Source organism: Peromyscus eremicus, chromosome X, assembly GCF_949786415.1.
Source record: "Peromyscus eremicus chromosome X, PerEre_H2_v1, whole genome shotgun sequence".
Classification (NCBI taxonomy): Eukaryota; Metazoa; Chordata; class Mammalia; order Rodentia; family Cricetidae; genus Peromyscus; species Peromyscus eremicus.
The window spans coordinates 28,449,733-28,473,163 of NC_081439.1; the positions used below are offsets into that span (position 1 = coordinate 28,449,733).

The 23,431-nt window shown below is 39.2% G+C and overlaps 1 protein-coding gene across 2 annotated transcripts in view; it reads left to right on the top strand.

Annotated features, from left to right (window-relative positions):
• Positions 1 to 23,431, top strand: part of Ppef1 (protein phosphatase with EF-hand domain 1) — a 126,262-nt gene that overhangs the window by 77,486 nt on the left and 25,345 nt on the right. For both annotated transcript variants that reach the window (XM_059251016.1, XM_059251017.1), the window contains 2 exons: positions 1,990 to 2,104; positions 5,963 to 6,009. In XM_059251016.1, coding sequence (XP_059106999.1) covers positions 1,990 to 2,104; positions 5,963 to 6,009 — 162 coding nt within the window. The remainder of the gene's footprint in view (positions 1 to 1,989; positions 2,105 to 5,962; positions 6,010 to 23,431) is intronic.

Consider the following 23,431-nt stretch of genomic DNA (forward strand, 5'->3'; position numbering starts at 1 on the left):
ACTCCCCATGGGAGGCCTTACCTTGTCGGATGAGGGAATGAGGGGTGAGTTGGAGGGAGAAGTCTGGGGGAGTGGGAAGAAGGAAGAGAGGGGGATCTGTGGTTGGTATGTAAAATGAAAAAAAATCTAAATAAATAGAAAAGTAAAAAGTAGTAAAATGTGGCTGTGAATTGAATGGCTTTAGAATACGTTTGTAGGGGGAAAAGATTTATGAGTCCATTGGCTTATGTGGGCAGGAAATGATGGTCTAATAGAAACATATGAACCATATATTTACAATTTTCTAGTATTCACATAAAAAAGACAAAATCAATTTTAGCAATATATTTAACTCAGTATACCTTAGTACATTAAACATTTTAATATACAATCATATTAAAATCATTGAGACATTTTGTGCTTTTTTTCCATACCAAGTCTTTAAAATCCACTTTGAATTTTGTTCTTTGTTGTTGTTTGAGATAGGGTTTCTCTATGTAACAGCCTTGGCTGTCCTGGAGCTTGCTCTGTAGACCAGGCTGGCCTTGAACTCACAGAGAGCCGCCTGCCTCTGCCTCCCCAGTGTATGTGCCACCACCACCCTGCCTGGAATTTGTTCTTATAGCACATCTCAATTCTCACTAGCCCCCATTTCAAATACTCTGTTATCTCATATTGCAAATAGCTACCATAGTGAACATCCCAATTCTAAGTCCATCTGACCACTAAAGCTATGTTGACATCAGTTAAGTTTGTGTGATAATCACATATTTTAATCTTTTCTTGTGGAGTATGTGTTTGGAAAATTCATAATTTAAAACCAAGGAGAAAGACACACTGGATTTTTAAAAGCTTAAGGGAGAGGACAGTAAGTCTGTAGAAAGCAACGACCCCATTGATGCTGTAACTGGAGGAGTGTGGTAAGGCAGTAATAAATAGGAAGTAATCCAAGTGTTTTGAGATTGAAACATTTTCTCTAGTTAGACTTTTATCACAATGTGCTTGCTGTCTTGAGCATTCTGTACACCCAATTCTGGAGCTATACTTCGGAGTTTTGGGAGCTTGTGTGGTTCCCCAGTGAAGTCTCTGTGCTCAGCAACACCTGCTACGCAAGTGGCAAGGCGTGTCAACCAATGAAAAGCTACACCTCAGCCATAGGCTCTTTGCTTTGCTTTTCCTTCCTTGTTTCCTTCCCCCTCCCTTTTAAATGATTTTTTTTGTCCTTTTCCTCGTGTCCACTATTTTTTTCTTTTTTTATTAAGAAATTTTTTCATTCATTTTACACACCAATCACAGATCCCCCTCTTCCCTCCTCCCGCCCCCGCAGCCTTCCCCCCAACTCACTCCCAATCCCCCCCCCCACAAGAAGGCAAGGCCTCCCATGGGAAGGCACATTCAGTAGAGGCAAGTCCAAGCCCTTCCCCCTGCCTCTACCTATGATGGGACACCTCGTGCAGCCTTAAATGATTCTTTTTTTTTTTTTTTTTTTTTTTCCCGAGACAGGGTTTCTCTGTGTAGCTTTGCGCCTTTTCCTGGAACTCACTTGGTAGCCCAGGCTGGCCTCGAACTCACAGAGATCCGCCTGGCTCTGCCTCCCAAGTGCTGGGATTAAAGGCGTGCGCCACCACCGCCCGGCTATGATTCTTATTGTTACTCTTTTGTCTAAACCTTTTCTTTGGGCAAGTGAACCCCACCCCCATTTTCCCCATTTCTCCTCTTGGAATCTAAAAACCAAAAATAAACAAAAATATTCTAAACAAATGTATAATGCCCAAAAAGAACATGATACTATAAATAATTTTAGGACCCATTCATTTATTTAATTACAAATATCTCCTGAGGGCTTTTATATACTAGACACTATGTTAGAATAATCTATTTGAGAATAAAGATTATCCTGATATACAGCGACCTAAAATGTGCTCATATGCTTCATTTTTATAGTTTTCTACACAGTCATGTCTTTCTCCCTCGTTCATTATCTCTATTTCCTCTGCTTCCCCTTCACAGACACTTCATGCTCATTATGTCTTAGAGGTGCTATTTGAAGCTAGGAAAGTCCTGAAGCAAATGCCGAATTTCACTCACATCAAAACCTTTCCCTGCAAAGAGGTAACAATCTGTGGTAAGTTTCAGAGGAGAGTTGTCACATTAATATTTAGGAGCCTCTTGGTCCTGCATCATTTGCCTAACTTGAAAACTATGGAAATTGGATTGTGTTAAGGGGAAAATGTTAATATAGAATTATCTATCATGATAATACTGTTCCCATCTTGTCTTTGTTTTGCATACCAGCTGGCAGGAATTAATTATGTGGGAAATTAAAGAACTCTTGTAGCTTTTTCTAAAGGCAGATAGCATTTTAATATGGAAAGCCACTAATGGGTAGAATAAGTGTTCTTTGCCCTGACTAGCTCTCATTATCTACGTCCCATGTTGCTTTTCCCAGGTGGGCCTCTGTGTGCATGCCACTTCTACTGGGAAGAGAAACACCCAAGGCTGGGTGGAGATTATATTCTTTTCTGCCCTTGGCTGCTGTTTTGGATTTTTCCAACTTGTCTTTGCAGCTTTTAAAGGAGTGGGAATGTCCCCAAAATCTGTTTCTTGTTCTTCTAAATAACAAGATTTGAGATTTTGTTATCTTATAGGCCAGCCTGGCAGGATATTGCTTCAAGAAACAGTACACATTGAAATTCATCACAGTTGGTGCTCAGCATGCTTACACTGTCTGCGAGTGGGGTGCATGGAAGGAACAGCAATTCCCTAACTTCTAATTAAGGCTTTAGGTTACAAAACAGTGATTGTTATTTTTCAAATCAGTTTTTAGCCCACGTTCTCTTATGCTGGCAGGTAGAAGTGGATTTGACAATCTAATTAAACCCTTTCCATTCCCAGCATCTCACAGTGGTGACAGGGACTTGATGTAGCAGTGTATGTTTCATGACATGGCCTGACTCCGGTTTTTGAAGAGTCTCTAATGGTTTAATTTCAACCTTACCAGGCCACCAGATCTCTCTAGATAATAATATACCTAAGCACAGAGACCTTTTATTCAAAGCCATAGCAGGCTTTGCTTTGGATGGAAAGAAAGAACTATGGGTCATAAGGCTTAGTAAACCATGCCAACCTGTGAAGCCTCTGAAGCCAGGGGCTAGGTTTTCTAGCAGAATATACTTTAACAGTCCAAACCAGATGTTAGGATCTGCTCCTGGGCGTTTTCCATTAACCCTCCAGTTGCCATTGCAGATCTAGCTAAATTGAGGTTACATATGTGTGCCACTGCACCCTAGAAGAAGAAATGAGTTAGAGGGCATGGAGGTCCTAGAATTCCCCAGTACTGAAAATCTCGTACAGAGATATACTGGTTCCTTTACTGAAAGTTACGTTTTTAAATTTTTTTCCCATGTTAGGGATCAAACCCAGGGCCTTGCACATGCTAGGCAAGCACTGTGTCACTGAATTATATTCCCAGCCCCTATATCTTGTTCATATGGGTGAAATAGAGGCCCAGAGAGAAATACGTGTTGTCATCAATGCATTTCTACGTAGTACCCTGTACCCTAACTGCTTAACTAGTCAGTGATGGGATTGGGATTAAAAATGAGATCTTCTATATTCCAGACTAAGGAGAGTGCTACCTTTGTATTTGTCTGTCTATTTTTCTCTTATCTTCAACAGAAAAGTACTGGAGACCAGGTACACTGGACAAGTCCATTCATTTAAGGAACCCTACATTTGGGGCATTTATTTCCAGATTTTTTTTCCCTCTGCATAGCACCTTTGGTAAAGAAAACGCCAGAACCAGTAGATTTCCATAACATAAATTAGTTTTTTCTGTCCCCCTTCATTTTTAAGAAAAAAAATTGTTTTAGATTGTGTCTCATTATGTTGCTGACTCTGGCCTGGAACTCACTGTGTAATATAGGATGGTCTTCTACCTTAGCTTCTTGGAGTTTTGGTTTTTAATTTACAATTCATGTTATAAATCATAATCAATTCTGTACTCATGTTGTTGTTTGCAGTGAAAATATCTTTATATTTGCCTTCCCATGGCATGTTGATCTTAAGTCCCTAAAAATATTTGTATGGCTTTCCTTTCTCCCATCTGCTGTGACTTGAACCAAGGATCCTCAACTTTTAATATGCTGAAACAACTTCATATTTTAGCATCCAGCTATCATAGTACTTCATATTCAAATTTCTCTACATGTGGTGATATTAGTGGTGGTGGTGTTTGTGGTGGTGGTGGTGTCTGTGTGTGTGTGTGTGTGTGTGTGTGTGTGTGCTCACGGGAATGTGTGTGCATGCCTGCGGAGACCAGCGATTGATGAGGGATGTCTTTCTCCATTGCTATCCACTTCACTTTTTGTTTTTGTTTTTGTTTTTTTTTTTTTGGTTTTTCGAGACAGGGTTTCTCTGTGTAGCTTTGCGCCTTTCCTGGAACTCGCTTTGGAGACCAGGCTGGCCTCGAACTCACAGAGATCCGCCTGCCTCTGCCTCCCGAGTGCTGGGATTAAAGGCGTGCGCCACCACCGCCCGGCCACTTCACTTTTTGAGTCAGGGTATTTCTCTGAACCTGGAGCTCACTAATTGGCAAGATTAGCTGGCCAGTGAGCTCCAGGGCTCTACCTGTCTCTGCTGCCTGCAGCACTGAGGTTACAGGTGGGTGCCAATGCACCTTGTTTTTGACCTAGTTGATGGGGATCAAAACTCAGATTGCCAGGCTTGAATAACAAACACTATACTCACTGAATCATCTCCTCTGCCAAAATACTGATATTTTCAAAAGTCAAATGACTCTGATGCAAATTAGAACAAAATAATTAGCAAAATATAGTAAACAGTTAATTGTTTAACTTTTTGAGTGAGACTATCTAAAGGTATTGACCTTTAAGTATTCAGACACATCAATATACCCTTTATCTTACTGTTAATATTATAACAATTTTATAAATTGTTAAATTATAAATTTATAAATTATAAGTGCTGGTGATGTGGGATTTAAACTTTATTATTTCTGGTGTAATTCAAGTCTTCTGTCACATATACTTGATTTATCTTGTTTGTGGGATTTTAAATAAACTGAGAAAAATGTTCCTAAATTAAATTATATGGTAATTAAGTTGAAAACAAATTTTGAGAAAAGATTATGAAAGATAGATATTTTACTTAAAACTATTTATCCAAATAGAAATGTTGAATATTCATATAGCCACTCATTTTTTAATTAATGAGTCATATATTCAATAGCTTTAGTTGGATTTTGTTTTTTCCTATAACTGTCTCATCATGAGAATCTCAACTATCTAGTCATAATTTTTAAAATTTTAAAGTTAAAAATAAAATAAAGCAAAACCCAACAATGAATGGCTATGGATTTAGTGATTAAACGCATATCACGTATTGAGTGCCTGCAATCTCCTAGGGTCTATGGTAGGTCCTTGGAGAGTTAATGCTCCCTGTGATAAGTACTTTTGCTCTCCTGAGCATTCAAATGTAGGCAATACAGTGGAAATCACTCTGAGTTTTAATTTTGAGTTGAGAGTATGCTGGGTTTGAATTCTAGCTCTGATTTTGGTGGCTGGGTGACTGGATAAGTTTTGTAACTACTCTGAGCCTCCTTTGGAATATAAGAATGATGACAATACTACTCATCTCATAGAATGGTTGTTGAGGATTGAACAAGAAAATAAACATAAAATTCTTAGTATAGAGTTTAGCTCAGAATAAATGAAGCCCTACATAAATGGCTGAAGCAAACAGTTCCAGATTTCCAGATGCTGCCCCCACCCCTCTAGGCACCAGAGGAGGGGAAGAAAGAGTCCATGGAAGCAAGCTGCATATTGAATTAGCATCATCGACTTAAGGTGGAAACCTAATCTCATGAGAATACTTGGGGTATTTGAGATTTAAAATTCCATAACAAAGTAAGCATTGCATCTTGGTGCCTACTGAATAATGATTTTTTTCATTTGTATTCCAGGTGATTTGCATGGGAAATTGGATGATCTTTTGCTGATCTTCTATAAGGTAAATGATTGCTTTCCTAACTATTTGGGCTTTTGGTGAGTGAGGGCAGTCCTAGGGCATATAACAATATTAGTTTTGTTGTATGCATGTCTGTACACACAAATATAAATGTAATGTAACAGTTTTTTTAATCTTAGAAGCTCAAAGATTTGTAGAGACATGTCTTTTGATTTTTTTCACACATCTCAGAGATTTGCTAAAAAATGTAATTAGATTCTTTGTTCAACATTGTGGCTATCTGTGTATCAGTTAGAATGTGTACCTTTATTATGCCATAGAGGTTGAAGTGGTTGGTACAGGATGAAGAGGAATGCAGTCTGTTTTATTTTGCTTGGAAATTAACACATCGCATAATGAGTCTTCTCCTTGATTGCACACTAATTATGTGTGAAAAGAGATTCCTTTAGTAAGTTTCAAATTGCTGTCTTTTCTCCCTCGATTCATCAGCTCTGAGTTCAGTGGCTCTGTGGTGTGTCATCTTTTTCACGGAGGGTATAACATAGTGTGGCTGGCATGGAGTAGATCTGGATCCCTTTGACTGGATTCACCCTTCTCTCCGAGCCAACAGTTGCTACCTGAATGTTTGCTTCTAGGATGATGACATCTAGAAAATTGTTCCTGGGACTCCAGGACTATCTTTTAACACTGCTCTTCTAAATGTCTCTTTTTGTTTGATGCATTTATTATTCACCTATGTTATCCTCGTGACTAGCAAGATTAACCACAATTAATTTTTTAGCTTCCATATTATCTTGGGCTTCCATTCCATACATTATCTTATGGATAAAATAATGGAATTATCCAAGAGCATTTTTATTTTTTAATACTTATTTATTGTATTTTTATTTAAATTTTTCATATAATATATTCTGATCATATTCTTTTCCTTCTTCCAACTTCTCCTAGATCCTCCCCATGTCCCTACCAATTCAACTTCAAGTTCATGTTCTCTCTCTGTCTCTCTCTGCCTCTCTCTCTGTCTCTGTCTCTCTGTCTCTGTCTCTGTCACACACACACACACACACACACACACACACACACACACACTAGCAATTTTACTGTTTTTTTAAGACAAGGTTTCTTTATGTAACAGCCCTAGCTGTCCTTGGACTCTCTTTGTAGACCAGGCTGGCCTCAAACTCACAGAGATCTGCCTGCCTTTGCCTCCTGAGTGCTGGGATTAAAGGCATGTGCCACCAGGCCTGGCTCACCCAGCAGCATTTTTAAAGAACTACATTATAACAGAAGTGCAATCTTTTGTTTTATTCATCCATAATGGCAACTTGGAAGAAAATGGGATAGGCCAAACTAGAAGTAGGTCAATGGATCTGGAACTTTGGAGCAGATTTGCATGAGACTTCCAGCAGCCTAAGCAAGGAGGGTGTTGATAGGAAGTTGGAAGCTCCCTAGGCAGTTGGTGGTATAGGAATTTCAGACAAAGGCTTACTGGTAGGGAACTGAGGGAGTTAGTAAAGAGAACTTCTGGATATCGGCCATAGGAGTCAAGCTAGGGAAGGAAGGAAGAGACCAGTGTGGGAGGAATGGGAGTATTGAAGGATTAGAATGCTCACTAGGTTCAGGGAGTAGCTGGAAGGGCCTTAGGAAACAGGATGGGTGGGAAATTGCAGGAGCAATATTCCCAGGTGATATGAGGTCTGAGGTAGAATCAGAAGGCAAGCTACAAGGATGAGTAAAAGAATATCGGCGGCAACAAGGAGGGCAAGCACCAGGCAAAAAATATGTGTTGAATGAGTTGGCCCCATAGACCTAGCTAGAGCGGAGGAGCTGAGGAGCTGAGCAAGAGATTTAGTCAAAGGTTCTGGGTTTGAAAGGAGGCATGCAAAGTGTTAGACCTTCCCCTACCCTGACCCTGAAGTGTTTATCCTTGCAGAAAATGGGTTCTTTTCTTCCAGAGTGATGCTGGAGTCAGGGGTCCAGCAGCATCCTTAAAGGAGGCCCACATTGTGCAGAGAATTCTTTCTGGATGAGGTGAATTAGAGGGAGCTTATTTACTATGATATGGGGATACCCCTGGCCAGATTGGAAAGGTGTAGGAGATGAAGGATGGAGTGGTAAAGGGAAGTCTCAGGTTGCCCAATGTGAGGAATATTTCTCTGACTTACCATAATAACCCATACTAAATGTCCCAAAGTAGGATCTGAGGATGGGGATATGGAAAGCAACAACCAAAACTATCTGGCAATAACCAGAACTATCTGGCAATAACCAAAACTATCTGGCAAGTCTTTACCTAGAGACTTTAGAAAATACATAAAGAGGAAAATGGTTGAACAAGTTAAATGGGGAAAGTGGTCTCTAAATTCCAAGGCATTTGGAAAAGAAACATTTTTAAGGGGGAGCCGAAGGTATTGGGGTGTGATCAGACACTGAGTCCTGGAGTAGAGAGGTCAGAACAGAGTATTCTGACACCATTCTTTAATTGCACTGGCAAAGTGACATGGAACATATAAAACTGGAAGGTGCTAATGTAAAGACTGAACAGGAGGCGGTGGGCGGTAAGAAGCATAAAAGGAACTCAAGGTGAAAATATAGCATTCACATGGAAGCAAGAAACATCTCAAGAGTTCTCCAGTGACATTATTCAGGGAATGGAGATTAGAGGCCCTGAAGAAACAGAGAAGGAAGCGTGGATTGGGGGACATTTTGGAGTGATATATAAGAACCCTGGGTTAGAATTTTGCCAAGCTCAAGGTGAGAAGGTAAAATGCAGATTGGGCCTGGAACGAACCATCTACATCACTTGCTTGACTTAATGGAGAGCGGAGGGAAGGACCATTGATGATGGCGAGGTTTCCCTTTGAAGAAACTGCAAAGAGATCTATGTCCAACATGAGGACTATATTAATCAAATTGTGTTTATTGGCTGCTGAGTTACGAGGTAGGTGCTTTTAGGGACAAACTCCTGTATTAATGCATTTTCCAAGTGTCCTTTTCTTTCTGCAGCTAAAGCCATATATGGGAAGTAAGCATGCCCAGACGCTTTCCTTTCTGCCATCTTTATAAGACAAGCTAAGCATACCCAAAAGTGTCCCCGTCTACCATTTTAACCTTTGAAATGTGTGCTTCATAACCCTGAGCTGAGCATGCTCAAAAATGTGTCCACTCTCTTTCCTTCTTAAATTGAACATACTCAGAAATGTACTCCCTGAGTGAGTGTTCCAGGAACATGCCCACCCTTACAGAGATTTCCCATGTAAAACCCCTATGCTGCTTTCACTGGAAGAGGATGTTTCACTGGAAGAGAATGTCTGCTGTTCCCTTACCTACCACAGGGAGCAAACTTCCCTCTCGTGCATTTCTTGGTCACACCTGTTTTGGTTTTATGCTCGCCAAGATGTGAACCTACTGTGCTCAGTTACTTACTCTGTCTGATATTCATGCTAAATGAGTTTATTTTAGTGGTGAGTGCCAAAAAAAAATGAGTAGCTATGTGAGATGATAGATATGTTGATTTCCTTCACTGTGGTTCCTTTTTTAGTCTTTGTATGTAGCCTGTAACATCATGTTATATATCTGAAACATATACAATAATAACCTTTTAAAAGGAAGAAAATTTTTTAAAAGAAATAATAACCTTTTAAAACTTTTAAAAGGAAGTCAGGAGTAACTATGATAAGGTAGTGAGGGCAAGGGAGTTCGGCACTAATATCATTAGTATTTTTAACAATGGCACAAGAAAAAGTGCTGAAGCCTTACATTCGTGTGTGTGTGTGTGTGTGTGTGTGTGTGTGTGTGTGTGTATGTATGTGTGTGTGTGTGTGTACAGTTTCAGTTTTTGAGACAGGATCTTGCTTTGTAACCCAGACTGCCCTTAATGAGCCCAGGCTTCCCTAAAACTCAGGATGATTCTATTTTGAATGCTAAGATTACAGATCTGAGTCACCATGCTCAGCTTATTATTATTATTATTATTATTATTATTATTATTATTACTGTTTTGAGACAGGGTCTCACTATGTTGCATTGGTTGGTTTGGAACTCACTCTGTAGACCAGGCTGCCTTTGAACTCACAGAGATCCTGCCTCTGCCTCTGAGTGCTGAGATTAGAGACATGTGCCACCATGCCAAGCCTCATATTATTATTTGAAAAACATTTATACTAATTGAATAAAGTTTTTTTATCGTATTGGGGAAAATGCCTGAGAAGATGCAGTTTAATGGTATCTGAGAGAAGAAATGGCAGGAAGAGCTTATGATGACGCTATAGGGCCTCAGCCTATGACAACTGAGTACTGAGATAAAGACAGTGAAGTGAAGAGTCAGGACAAAAGACACATGCAAAGAAGCACTCTCTGATTTCCAAAAGTCAGCGTTTTGACCCTTTCTGTCTCATTTTGGTCTGTAATTTGAATGCAGAATGGTAACACTTTGCATGAGGGTGGTCCTACCCAAAACCAAGAATACAAACTGTTCTAGAAACTGTGTTTCCATATGAGGAAAAGGATACCTCCCCTCTCAGGCTGTCAAACTTACAACTGCATTCCTCCCCTCTCAGGCTGTCAAACTTACAACTGCGTTCTTTTCTTTGCTGTCACTCATGTGGTTTCAAACGGAGGACTGGGTTCAAATCTAATCTTTTGACCTCTTGAAATAGTCATGAATCCGTTTGACTATTCATGGGACAGGCCATAGGCCCTAACTCAAAGATCATTAATCATATATCACAGAAACATTTTCTCACACAAGGTCCACATAAATTTGCCTATCTTGCTACTCACCCCACATGCAATTGGTCAGTAGGAAGAGATGAGGTACAAGTCAGCTACAATGGCAGCAACAGAAAGTGAACATGCTTCCTTATGGTAAGAGGAGGTGTGTAATTATAAAAACAATATTACCATGAACTGAGTAATATTAGGAAGCATGTTAGACTTTGCAGAAGCACTCGAGGGGATGTTTAGATCAATAGCCTGTGTGACGAAGAAATTTTTAGGTTGTGTGGCATATAGTCTGTTAAGCAAATGAACAAATGACACATTTTCCAAATTCCCAACCAAGAAGGTTAAAGTAACTCACAAACTATTTTAACTTTTAAAGGAGTAAGTTTCCATGACCTGGATAATGAATATAAACAATGCTTACAGTATGAATGAATATTATTGTGGCATCAGATACAAAGGTTTTCTACTCAGGGTTGTAGCAGGTGCACAACTAGGAGCTAAGTGATCACTTCAGGGCATGGTAGGATTTCTGTGATGGGCTCTGATTCTCACTGCAATATTTTGTTCTCAGTCAGTGCAACAAGAGTTCACCGAATCCCTGTCCAGCTCATTGGCAGGAGCTATGGGTTGAGTCATGTTGGTGTGAACCCTGATCTCCAAAGCTTGTTTAGAGCTAGCTAGTGGTCATACTTTAACTTATGTTGATTTCATTATTATGCTTTAAGGGAAACAAATTTTGGATTTTGCAGAACAGTTTGCTCAACTGTATCCTGTTGGAAAATTTTAAAGCTAGAAATACCTGATGTTTTTGTCTTCCTTTGGCCAAAATATTCTTCTCCATCAACCCTAAAGAAACCAGAAGGTTTGCTTTAATGAAAAATTCTTATTCACCTCTCAGGTGGCATTTTGCAATAACCTTTCTTCCTCATCAGTTCCTCTGTAACTTACAATATGAGCAAGGCTATATCAGGTTTGTTCCAGGTCAACTGAGTCTGACAGACAGTAGCATTACTGGAATGCCTTATCAGTTTACTTTTCCCTTCCAAGTGGTTGGTTTGGCTCAAGACTTTGTTTTACAATGCTAGGGATTGAACCTAGAGCCTCCCACATGCTAGGCAGACACTACCACTGAGCTATATCCTCAATCCTTTGTTCCTTTTTTTAAAAAAATGTTTGAGACATTAGACTCACTCCAGAACCCAGACATGCCTTAAACTCGTGATCTTCCAGCCTCATCCTCTTAAGTAGTGGGATTTCAGGGACAAAACTTTTAACATTCTATCTGATCATGTGCAAAAAATGAATCTTTTCACTAATTTATTCACTTAGTAAGCTTTTTATTTGCTCTCTGTGGTGCTGAAGGCATAAGCATCATGCACAAACTAGAGCAACATCCTAAGATGGACTATAGGGTTCATTCATTTCATACCTATTAAATACCAGTTATATATGAGATAATATGCTAAAATTTGGCAACATAGTATGACTAAGAGGAAATTATTGCCTTGACAGAGTTTAGTGGGAAATTTGATTGATAAAAAAGACATGATACCCTGGGATCAGTTCCTAGCACAGATATGGAGGTGGGGACCATAAGGAACAAAAAATAATTGAGAGAAGGTGTATTATGATTGGGATAAATTTGAAGTTCTAAAGGAGCATATTGGCAGGACACTAACTTCACTGAAGACTTCCTGGATGAAGGGGCTAGTTTTTGTGTTTGAGACAAGATCTTGCTGTGGACCAAAGTTTGATCTCCAACTTGTAGCAATCCTCTTCCCTCAACTTCCCAAATGCTGGGATTCCAGGTGTGCAGCATCTCGCCTGATTTATCATTTTATTTTTTCTTGAGACAATGTCACTATACAGCTCAGGCTAGACTTGAACTCAAAATCTTTATCCTTTAGCATTCTGAATACTTGTGGGATTACAGGGATGTACTACAATACCTGGGTTAAGGGATAGTAGTTTTGACAAGTCTTTTAAGGAAGTTTAATCATTAAGTAAGGGCCCAAATCATGAAGGAAATTCTTGAAGGGTAGGGAAGACTTTGTCATATAGTTTCATGTGTTATACTGCAATTTCAGACCAATGATTATTTTTGAGGAATTGTTCTTAGGTTTTTGTTTGTTTGTTTGTTTAGTATTTGACTATCCTTAATTTTTTTTTGTCATTTAGCACTTTAATATTGAGATATTTTCAGCTCACACAATCCTATCTGGCTTGGGAAAGAATTTTTCCCCTCTAGGTACCATACTCCTAACCACAACAGACCTTTGCTAAAAGGGCACCTCCACTTTATATGTCTTCAAATGTAATTTTATCATCAAGTGAAGCAATTTACATATCATTAGTTTAGGTCATGTTTTTAGATTTTATTTTCTGAAAAGGTTAAGTCTAATCAGCCACTTTTGCTTAATTGGAGTGACCAATTTGAAATACTTCATTTAGAGCCTCAGTCTTGCTAACATTATAAGACATTTTCCCTCACTGAATGGAAAGCTTGGAACTGTAAATCAAGTATTAGTGAATTAGTTTCTTAAATTGGTGCCGAGAGTGGTGCTCCTGGAGCTGAAAAGGAGCTGGCCATGATCACAGAGCAGCTAATTAACTCTTAACCCTGTGGGTAGCGTACGGATGCTGTTTGTTGGGTTCCATGCTGTCTTGTTTCACTTTTCTTCCTTTCTTCCCCACACTCCTCCACCTCAGCCCATGCCCATAGCTTTCCCACTGTGAAGGGACTCAAACCCTTTATTCCCATCGCTGGGATACTCCATGCTGCCACTGGGATAAAGTCATTTCCTTTTTGAGAAGAGTAGATCTTGAAAATCAAGGTTGGAAAAATGAAAGTTGCAATATTATGGAGTTAAAGTCCAGATGTTGTCGTTTGATATGCTTTAGGGTATGTCCAGATATGTTGAAATAACCTCCAGATGTCTATTATCAAATGCTTCGGTAGGAAGTAAGCGAGAATATAGAAATATCTCATCTGTTGTGTGTGTCTATTTAAGTTAATTATGTTCTGCTTCTTTTTTTCCCTTGCAGATCATCTGAGTGCTTTTCAAAACTATAGTTACCCTGGGTTTTCTGTAATTCTTGGCTTAATCTCCATGTCATGAGTGATGTGTTATTTATTAGCTACAGCGCAAATCTGAGTTTACTGGAACTGAGTGAAGAAGTTTTGCTCATTTGAAAGGAACTGAGAGAGCTCTCAGTAGCAGGAGCCTAGAGACTCATGTAACTAAGGAGACTTAGTTCCTTTATTATTTGGAGATTAAAATGTGTTCTAACTTAGATTATGCAAGTAATTTGACTAATCCTGAACAAGCAAGACAGAAATATATCCAAATAAATCTTGCCTTTCTTGAAGCCATTGTCTTGAGAGGCTTAACAGTTAGGTCAGTATACATTTAAGATTTCTTATTTTTTTTTTAATTGTGGAAGTGGGGAAGTGGTAGTGGTGTCTGTGCATGCATGCATGTGTGTGCGTGTGCGTGTGCGTGTGCGTGTGTGTGTGTGTGTGTGTGTGTGTGTGTGTGTATGTGCTCACTTCTGCTAGCATATATGGAGGCTAGAGGTTGACATCAGTGTCTTCATCACATTCCATGTGATATTTTGAGACAGGGTCTTTCAAAGTACTTGATGTTTCTCGTGTTGGCTAGGCTGGATAGCCATTGAGTCCTAGGATCCACTTGTCTCAGTCCCCTAGTGTTGTGGTTACACACATGTACCAGCACACCAATCTTTATTGTGAGTTCTGGGAGTCTGAACTCAGGCCCTCCCGCTTGCCTAACAACTAGTTTACTCACTGAGCCTTCTCCTCAGCCCTCATGTGAAACTTGAGTCTTGCTTTATTTTTTTTCTTTGAGCTACTGCTTATCAAGAATACAACCGTTAATTTCTAAGAATCAATTCATGGAGCAAGAATTTTTCAAGTCACATTGTATTATTTCCTCCAAATATTATTGGATTGTGATATAAGAAAATGCCCTGTGAGATATTTTTCAGTTTGAATTTATTAAGGATTTCTTTTAGGCTAAATATAAAGTTAATTTTCACCAAGTTTGCATGGGCATCTGAAAAATTAATTATACTGTATTTGTAAAATTTTCTATATATCTATTAAAGTTTATTGTTTTTTCAATTTGTGTATCTTTTCTATTTTAGTTGCCTAAGTATGTGTATTATATATTACAATAAATAGTCACCTTCATACTTAGTGCCTTGAAATGACAAAATTTAGTATCTAAGAGTTTATGTGGGTCTGAAATTTGGGTGCAGCTTAGCTGCATGATTCTGACTCAGGAGTTCTCATGGGATTCTAGGTAAGCTATTGTCCAGGGCTGTGGTCATCTGAGAGATCAAAAGAGCCTATTTTCAAGAAGACTAACTCAGGGTTAGAGAGAAAACACAGTAGTTAAGAGCACTCCTCTTGCGCAAGACCCATGTTTGGTTCCCAGCACCCACATGGCCCTGCACAACCATTTTAACTCCAGTTCAGGGCTTCTTTTGGCCTTTGAGAGCACTGTACACACATGGTGTGTGTGTGTGTGTGTGTGTGTGTGTGTGTGTGTGTGTGTGTGTGTGTGTGTGTGTGTACAGACAAGCACTCATACGCACAAAATAAATCTTTAAATCTTTTAAAAGTACAGAAAGAGATGGCTAACTCATATGGCTCTAGGTGCAGCATTTCATTTCCTTCCTAAACTCATGGGCCTCTCTACAAGGCTGGCTGAACATTCTCATGACAATAGCAGTTGGTTTTCCCCAAAGTGAGCAATCTAAGAGACAGAAAGAGGAAGCTGCACTGTCTTCTATGATTTAAGTCTCTAAAGTTTCACATAATCACGTTTGTTTTTTTCTGTTTGTTAGAAGCATGTCATTAAGTCTGTCTCACTCAAGGGGAAGAAAATTAGATTTTACCTTTAAAAAAAAGAGTGTTAAGAATTTATGAAGGTTATTTTAAAGCAATAATTACACACAAATATTCACTACCTTTGTATTGTTAAACAATTTATTTTTGCACTTGTGGTTAGAATATGAAACAAATATTCCTTCTTTGAATATTGATTACAAGTTCATAAAATGTATATTGTTTATGAAGTGGTTTTTATCCTGTTATAATGAAACTTTATGATTTTGTTAAACACTTTAATTTTTAGGGTGCTAGGGGTCATACCCAAGCCTTCTGTGTGCTAGGCAAGTATTCTACCACAAAGGCACATTACCACCATCACCTGCTTTTGAGTCAAAGTCTCACTGTCACTCAGGCTGACCTTGAACCTGTTCTGTAGCTTGAGTTAGCCTAACACTTGTGATCCTTCTGTTTCTACTTCTCCAGTACTAGGATTATAGATGTTATGATACAGCACCCAGTTAACATTTTAATCTTAAATTCTATTTTGTCTCCTGATAATATTTCCATTTTTATCTTCTCTTTGTTATATCTACTTGTTTTTAATCTTCTCTAACCTAATATGTATATATTTTTCAGAAGTAATATTTACCTGAGTTTTTGTTTTAACATAGCTTTCATATTTTAATGTGAAAATTTAACTCATTTACATGTTTGAATTTTTTCCTTCTATTTTTCTTTACCATTTATTTTGCTTTGTTTTGTTTTTTCTTTATGTTGTTTTGATTATTTTCTTTTGTATTATTATTATATTTTGGTTTGTAAAACTAATTTCTAAAATTGTGTTTGAAAATTTAACGTTTTCCCATTTATTTTTATTTCCTTCCTATTCTTGATGTTTCTAATACATTGTGTGTATTTATTAAATAGTTAAACATTTATTTTTATACCATCTTTCTTACTTAGGGTTGCTATTGCTGAGATAAAACACCACAATCAAAAGCAAGTTGGGAGGAATGTTTTTTTGTTTGTTTGGCTTTGGTTTTGGTTTGCCTTATGCTTCCACAGCACTGTCCATCACTGAAGGAAGTCAGGACAGGAACTCAGCAGGGCAGGAACCTGCAGGCAGGAACTGATGTAAAGACTGTGAAGGGCTGGTACATGCTTATTCCTCATGGCTTGCTCAGTCTGCTTTCTTATAGAACCCAGGACCACCAGTCCAGGGATGGCACCATCCACAATGGGCTGGGCCCTCCCACATCAATCACCAATGAAGAAATCACAGGCTTGCTTATAGTCTGAATTCATAAAAGTATTTTCTCAATTGGGGCTCCCTTCTCTCTGATAACTCTAGCTTGTGTTAAGTTGATATAATACTAGCAAGTACACCATGATTCTCTTTTACTTGAGTAAATTATTCATTTCTTATGCATTTACTTATTTATTTAGTCATCTATCTATCTATCTATCTATCTATCTATCTATCTATCTATCTATCTATCTATTTTTGAGACCAAGTCTCATGTTATATGGCCTAGGCTGGTGTTAAACTCTCTTTGTAGCTGAGGATGACTTTGAATATCTGATTACTTTGTCTCCATTTCTCAAGTGCTGAAATTCCAGGTGACTGCCATCATGCTCAGTATTGTGTGGTACTAGGGACTTCAGGCGTGCTGTAGTGGTTTGAAAGAAAATGGCCCCCAAAGGGAGTGGCACTATTAGGAGATGTGGCCTTGTTAAGGAAGTGTGTCACTGTGGGGGGTGGACTTTAAGGTCTCTTTTGCTCAAACTTCCCTCAGTGTGACTATCAGTCGACTTTTTATTGCCTGCAAGATGTAGCACTCTCAGCTCCAGCACCACATCTACCTGCATGCCATCATGCTCCTCGTCATGATGATAATGGACTGAACCTCTGAAACTGTAAGCGAGCCACCCCAATTAAATGTTACCTTTATAAGAGTTGCTGTAGTCATGGTGTCTCTTCACAGCAATAGAAAACTTTAAGACACATGCTAAGCTAGCAGTCTACATCTCCAGCCCCATTTTTGAGATTCTGAACTTTAATTTCTGTCTATTGAATCTGAATAATGTATTTGTAATTTTAAACAATTTCCTCTTCTGTTTCTAGAATTCTTGCTTAGTAATTAAATGCAAGTTTGATAATTTCATATTGACTTATGTTTAATAATATATTTGAATGCTAACTGTTCATAGTTGTATTCTGTAGACAGATTTTTCTTTGGGCCACTACCTCACAAAAAATGACATGGAGACTTATTATTAATTATGAAAGCTCAGCCTTAGCTTAGGCTTGTTTCTAACTAACTCTTATAACTTAATTAACCCATATTTTTTAATCTGTGTTCTTCAACGTGTTTGTTACTTCATCTCCATTTTGCCCATCCTGTTTCTTCCATGTCTGGCTGGCGATTCTACCTTTCTTCTTCTCTCAAGATCTCTTTGTCCCCAGAAGTCCCATCTAACCTTTTTCCCTGCCTAGATATTGGCCATTCAGCTCTTTACTAAACCAATTAGAAAGCACTTTGGCAAAGACACATCTTCACAGTGTACAAAAAGATTATTCCATATTTCCCCCTTTTTGTCTAAAAAAGAAAGATTTTTAACTCTAACATAGTAAAACTATATACAATAAGAAAAATTATGAGATAAGAATTACATCTATAATGTCCAGTCCATTTGCATTTTGCAGAGAAAATACTATATTATCTATCTTATCTTGATGAATTTAAAGTTTTATGCCTAAAACATTTTCTATCATAGCTTGTATTACCATCTTAAAACTATCTTTTTAGACCTCAAAACATTTTCTTAGATAAACAATTTAAGCTTTTATGTCTCTCAACCTTATAAACTTTGTATCTTTCATGTAAGTTTCTTTTCTGAATTTGATAACAAGGAAAACTATAAAACTATAACTATCTAATCTTCAATACCCATCAGAGACCCAATATGGTATTTTCCATCATTATTTCGCTTATCCTTTTTATATTATTTTATTCTTTTTTAAAAGACTTTATCTTATTATTTATGAACTATTTTTCTATGACTCTCTATACCCATTTTCTTTTCTTTTTTAAGCCTAAGCACATGTTTTTAAACACACGGTAACCTGTTTAGAGGTTTTTTCCATCTGGATCTGTCTTCAGTGTTCTCTGACTGAGTAAGACAAATCTTAAACTGTCACGTTAGCTCCTGCGCAGCTCAGCTTAGCACATGGTGCTGACAGCTGGCTCCAGCCCCCAGGCAGTGGCCGGTAGCTACATCTCTGTATGCCAAGCCTACCCAAGAGACCTCAGTCACCAGAAAGCCTCATTTGGCTCTGAACTTTTTTTTTTAATGTTTCTTAGGCCTTATGTGGCTATATGTGCCAGACATTGGGCGCCATGTGTAACAAGTCTTTCTCAGTCCTGCCTGCCAGCTCCCATATAACCACACAGAGACTTCTTATTAATTATGAAAACTCAGCCTTAGCTTAGGCTTGTTTCTAACTAGCTCATATAACTTAAATTAACCCATTTCTATTAATTTATATGCTGCCAGGTGGCTTGTAGCTTTTACCTCTCCTCCTACATGTCCTTCTTCCTTTGCATTCAACTGGTGACTCTGCCTTTCTTCTTCTGAGACCTCTCTGTCCCCAGAAGTCCCTCCTAACCTCTTTTCCTATCTAGCTATGGGCCATTTAGCTCTTTATTAAACCAATCACAAAGCACTTTGGCAAAGACACATCTTCATGTGTACAAAAAGTTTACTCCACAACAGTACTCTTTCCTCTTAATCTTTCCCTGGCTTGAAGACATTTTAGTTGTTATTGTAACTTGGTTAGAGCATTTTGTTGAGTGCTTTCCGTTGTGAAACATATGAGGGCTATCTTTCTGAGTGCAACCTCATTGAATACAGTGGCTTTGTATTATCAACTTGTTTGTTCCTCACACCTGAAACTGTGCTTGGTATACATGTATACATACCCATTGTTTTTGTGGTACTAAACCACTACATATTTTTCTTCTGCCCTGAAGAACCTTTGAACCCTCACATATCTGTGTAAATATTTTTCTGCTATTCTTAGATGTTAATGATGTCTTTGTTGATATAGAATTCTTGTCTCATAGTCTCCTTTTTCTCTTTAAAGTATAGATTTTTATTCTACCATCTTCTGCCTTCCTCTACTTCAAATGATAAGTATGATACCAGGCTTATTCTTTCTTTTCCCTTTGTTATTTTATTTTGGCATCTTCTAAGACCTTTAACAGGTAATGGAAATTTTTTCCTCATTATGCCTAAGAGTAATGAACTCTTTCAAACATCAAACTGAAATTTCCTTTTAAAATTGTATTTTTAATTTGTGTGTTTGTATTTCTGCACACATGTGTGCATGCACATGAATATGGGCACCTATAAAGGCCAGAAGAAGGCATTGGATTCTCTTCCTCTGGGGTTACAGGTGGTTTGAGACACCCAATATGGGTGCTGGATCCTCTGCAAGAAAGACAAGCTCTCTGAACCACTGAGCCGTCACTCTAGCTCCTGAAGTCTTTTAGCCATAGAAAATTCCTTTTAGTATTATTTGAATTATTTCTTCTCCATCTGTTCCCCCTCAACATGGAATGCCTATTATTAGTATATTAGTTTCTTGGTTTTGAGCTGTCTCTCTCCCTCCCTGCCTCCCTTTCTTTCCTTTATTCTTATTTTTCTTCGTTCCTTTGTTTCTTCTTCTTTTTTTGAGGGGCCTTGTGTTTCTTAGGATGGTCTTGGTCTCAGCATGTTGTCAAAGATGGCCTTGAATTCCTCTTACCCCTGCTTCTATCTCACACCCAAATGCTGAGATTGTAGGCGTACACCACCGTGCATGGCTCCTACTTATTCTTTATGAATTCTATCATTTTTGGTTTTTAAAAATCTGTTTGCTCTCTGAAGCCAGTAATATATTTCAGCTCTTCTTTAGTTATCTCTAATCCACTAATTTTTAAAATTCAAATACCTTATTTTAATGTCATGAATTTTAAGAAGATTTATTTGTATTGTGTGTGTGTGTGTGTGTGTGTGTGTGTGTGTGTGTGTGTAGTTGAATGCAGGTGCCCTTGGAGGCCAGAGACATCAGATCACCCTGCAGCTGGTTTTGCAAGTGATTGTGAGCCACCAGATGTGGTGTTAGGACCAGAATTTAGATCCTGTGCAAGAGCAGTACTTCTTATTTAAATATTTTGTTATTGAAGATATATTTTCTTTGCACACTATATTCTGATCATAGTTTCCCCTTCTTCATCTCCCAGATCCTCCCACATCCTCATCCATCCAACTCTATGCCTTCTTTCCCTCTCTCCTTAGAAAACAAATAGGCAAAAAGAAAAAGGACTAGAATAAAAAAAAGAAAAAGCATGAGAAACACACATAGAACACACACACACACACCAAGAGAAAAAACAAACCACATAAAAGCACAAAATTGGAAACCATAATATACAAAGGAAAAGAGCAGTAAGGTAAAAATTGCCCCCCATAAGCACTATGAGACAAAAAAAAAATCTATAAAACCACCATTGAGTTTGATTTGTGTTGGCCATCTACTGCTGGGCCTGGGGCCTCCCCTTAAGTGTGGTTTCTATACCCTGTGAGACTCCATTGGAGAAAACTAGCTTTTCCTTTCCAAGAGGTTGCCAACTGGGGATATCTTCTTGGTTAGACATGGGAGCTCATCCCATTGCTGGAACGCTATCTGGCTTGGACCTGTGCCACAGTCTCTGGGAGTTCACGTGTGCATTAGTCCTGTTCTGTCTAGAAGGCCTTGTTTCTTTGCGTGTCCTCCATCCTCTCTGGCTCTTACAATCTTTTTGCCTCCTCTTCTGCAAGGTTCCTGAGCCCTGGGCGAAGGAGATGGATGACGACATCTCATTTAGCACAGGATGTTTCAAGGTCTCACTCTCCGTGCATTGTCCAGTTGTGGGTCTCTGTATCAGGCAGTACTTGTTGCGAACTGCTGAGCCATCTCTCCAGCCCTTCCCATGGATTTTGAAACCTTTTTATGCTTTATATGTGTCTTGCGATTTTCTTCTGAAACTAAGTCGCTCTTTGTTTTGGCTTTTGTTGCTTGAAAGCAGTTCCCACATTTTTCCTAGTAAGAGCCAACACTCTATAAACCCCAACCAGGGCTGCCCTCTTCATGTGAGGCAATCATCCTTTAGTCATGGGTTCCTTCTTTCCCTCAGGCTTAGTCCTTCCATGGCCTTGCCTCACAGCTCTCTGATGCTGACTCCTTAACCTCTCAGAGACTGTACATCTCAGCAGAGCCTGTCAGTCCTCTCAGCTTTTTATTCCAACCAGCTGAAGGCTGGGGGAAGGAAGAATATCAGAGGTACAGAATCCTTCTCTCTTTCTGTAAGTTTTGATGAGTATAGCTTATATTTTTGTAACAGTTTACACTACCTGAGCCCCATTAAGAAAATGTTCTCCCCCCCCCACCCTATCAACACCTAAGGTAGGTGGGAGAGCTGGCCCTGAGGGCATAAGCTGCAGCCCACTCAGAAAAAGGGCAGCACAGTAGAGCTGACTCTGTTGGCAGAGGTGTGGGTGAGTCAGCCCCGAAGATGTGAGCATGGGAGAGCTGTCCCCATTACTCATCTGTCATGTGGCAGCCTAGGGGATGGAGAGATGCCCCACCCCCCACCCCTGCCCATCAACTCCTGAGGCAGGTGGGAGAGCTGACCCTGAGGTCCTAAGAGCAGAAAAGCTGTCCCTGCCCCTCATCAGCTGCAGCACTCGGGAGAGTGCACCCTATACCTCACCTGGGCAACACAGTAGAGCCGGCCCTGAACGTGTAGGTGTGGGAGAACTGACCTTTAGGATGTGAAAGCAGGAGCACTGGCCCAGCCCTTGCTCATTGCTACAAGTGGTGAATTATCACCAGGGCAATGCTGGAGAGCTCCCCCTGGTGGCAAAGACTCACCCTGCAACTACTAAGGCCCAGAACCAGGATTATGTATTGGCCCACCCCAATATCCATCTGCTGGAGCACAAGGGTAGGGGTTGGTGGAGTCAGTCTTGTGAACTCAGGGCTTCAGGATCTCCAAGACACAGGGCAGCAACGGGATGTCCAGGAAGAGTCCCAGTGAGGGCCTAGTGTCCATGGTGTAGCGGAGACCAGGGCCTTGAACCAGACCAATGATTTTTTTTTGTGATGAACGCCCGCATGTAAAAATGTATGGATAAAAGGATTTACTGCGTGACACACTGCAGCTTCCATGATGAGATCCTCCATTTCCCCCCCCTTTTTCCTTTTTTCTCTTAAATTTTATTTTGTTTTATTCTGGGGGGAGGGAAGTGGGGGCAGGGGACTGGGAGGCATGATGTGAAAGACACAAAGAATAAATGAAAAGCAAGTTAAAAAAGAAAATGTTAAGTAATGCAATCTTAAAATTAGAAATAGCATGGAGATCATAATTAATGAATCTTTGTGTTTATGGTTTGCATGGAATTGTTTGTACATATAATGTTGAGTTCCCAAATGTTATTGCATGGTAATTAAAGAGGGATTTCATTCCCATTTTTCAGACGAAGAAAAGGTTAAATAACTTTCTCAAAGATAACTGTGTTATAGGTGGAGCTGGACTGTGATATTAGTCATCTTATTACAATACGCCACTGATTCCCTCCCCCACTTACCTTCAGAACACATTACACTGTAAAAATAATTTTGGGAATCCCTAAGTCATGTGTTATAACCTGAATTGTTTTAAATTACTTTTTTTTTTTTTTTTTTTGGTTTTTCGAGACAGGGTTTCTCTGTGTAGCTTTGCACCTTTCCTGGAACTCACTTGGTAGCCCAGGCTGGCCTCGAACTCACAGAGATCCGCCTGGCTCTGCCTCCCG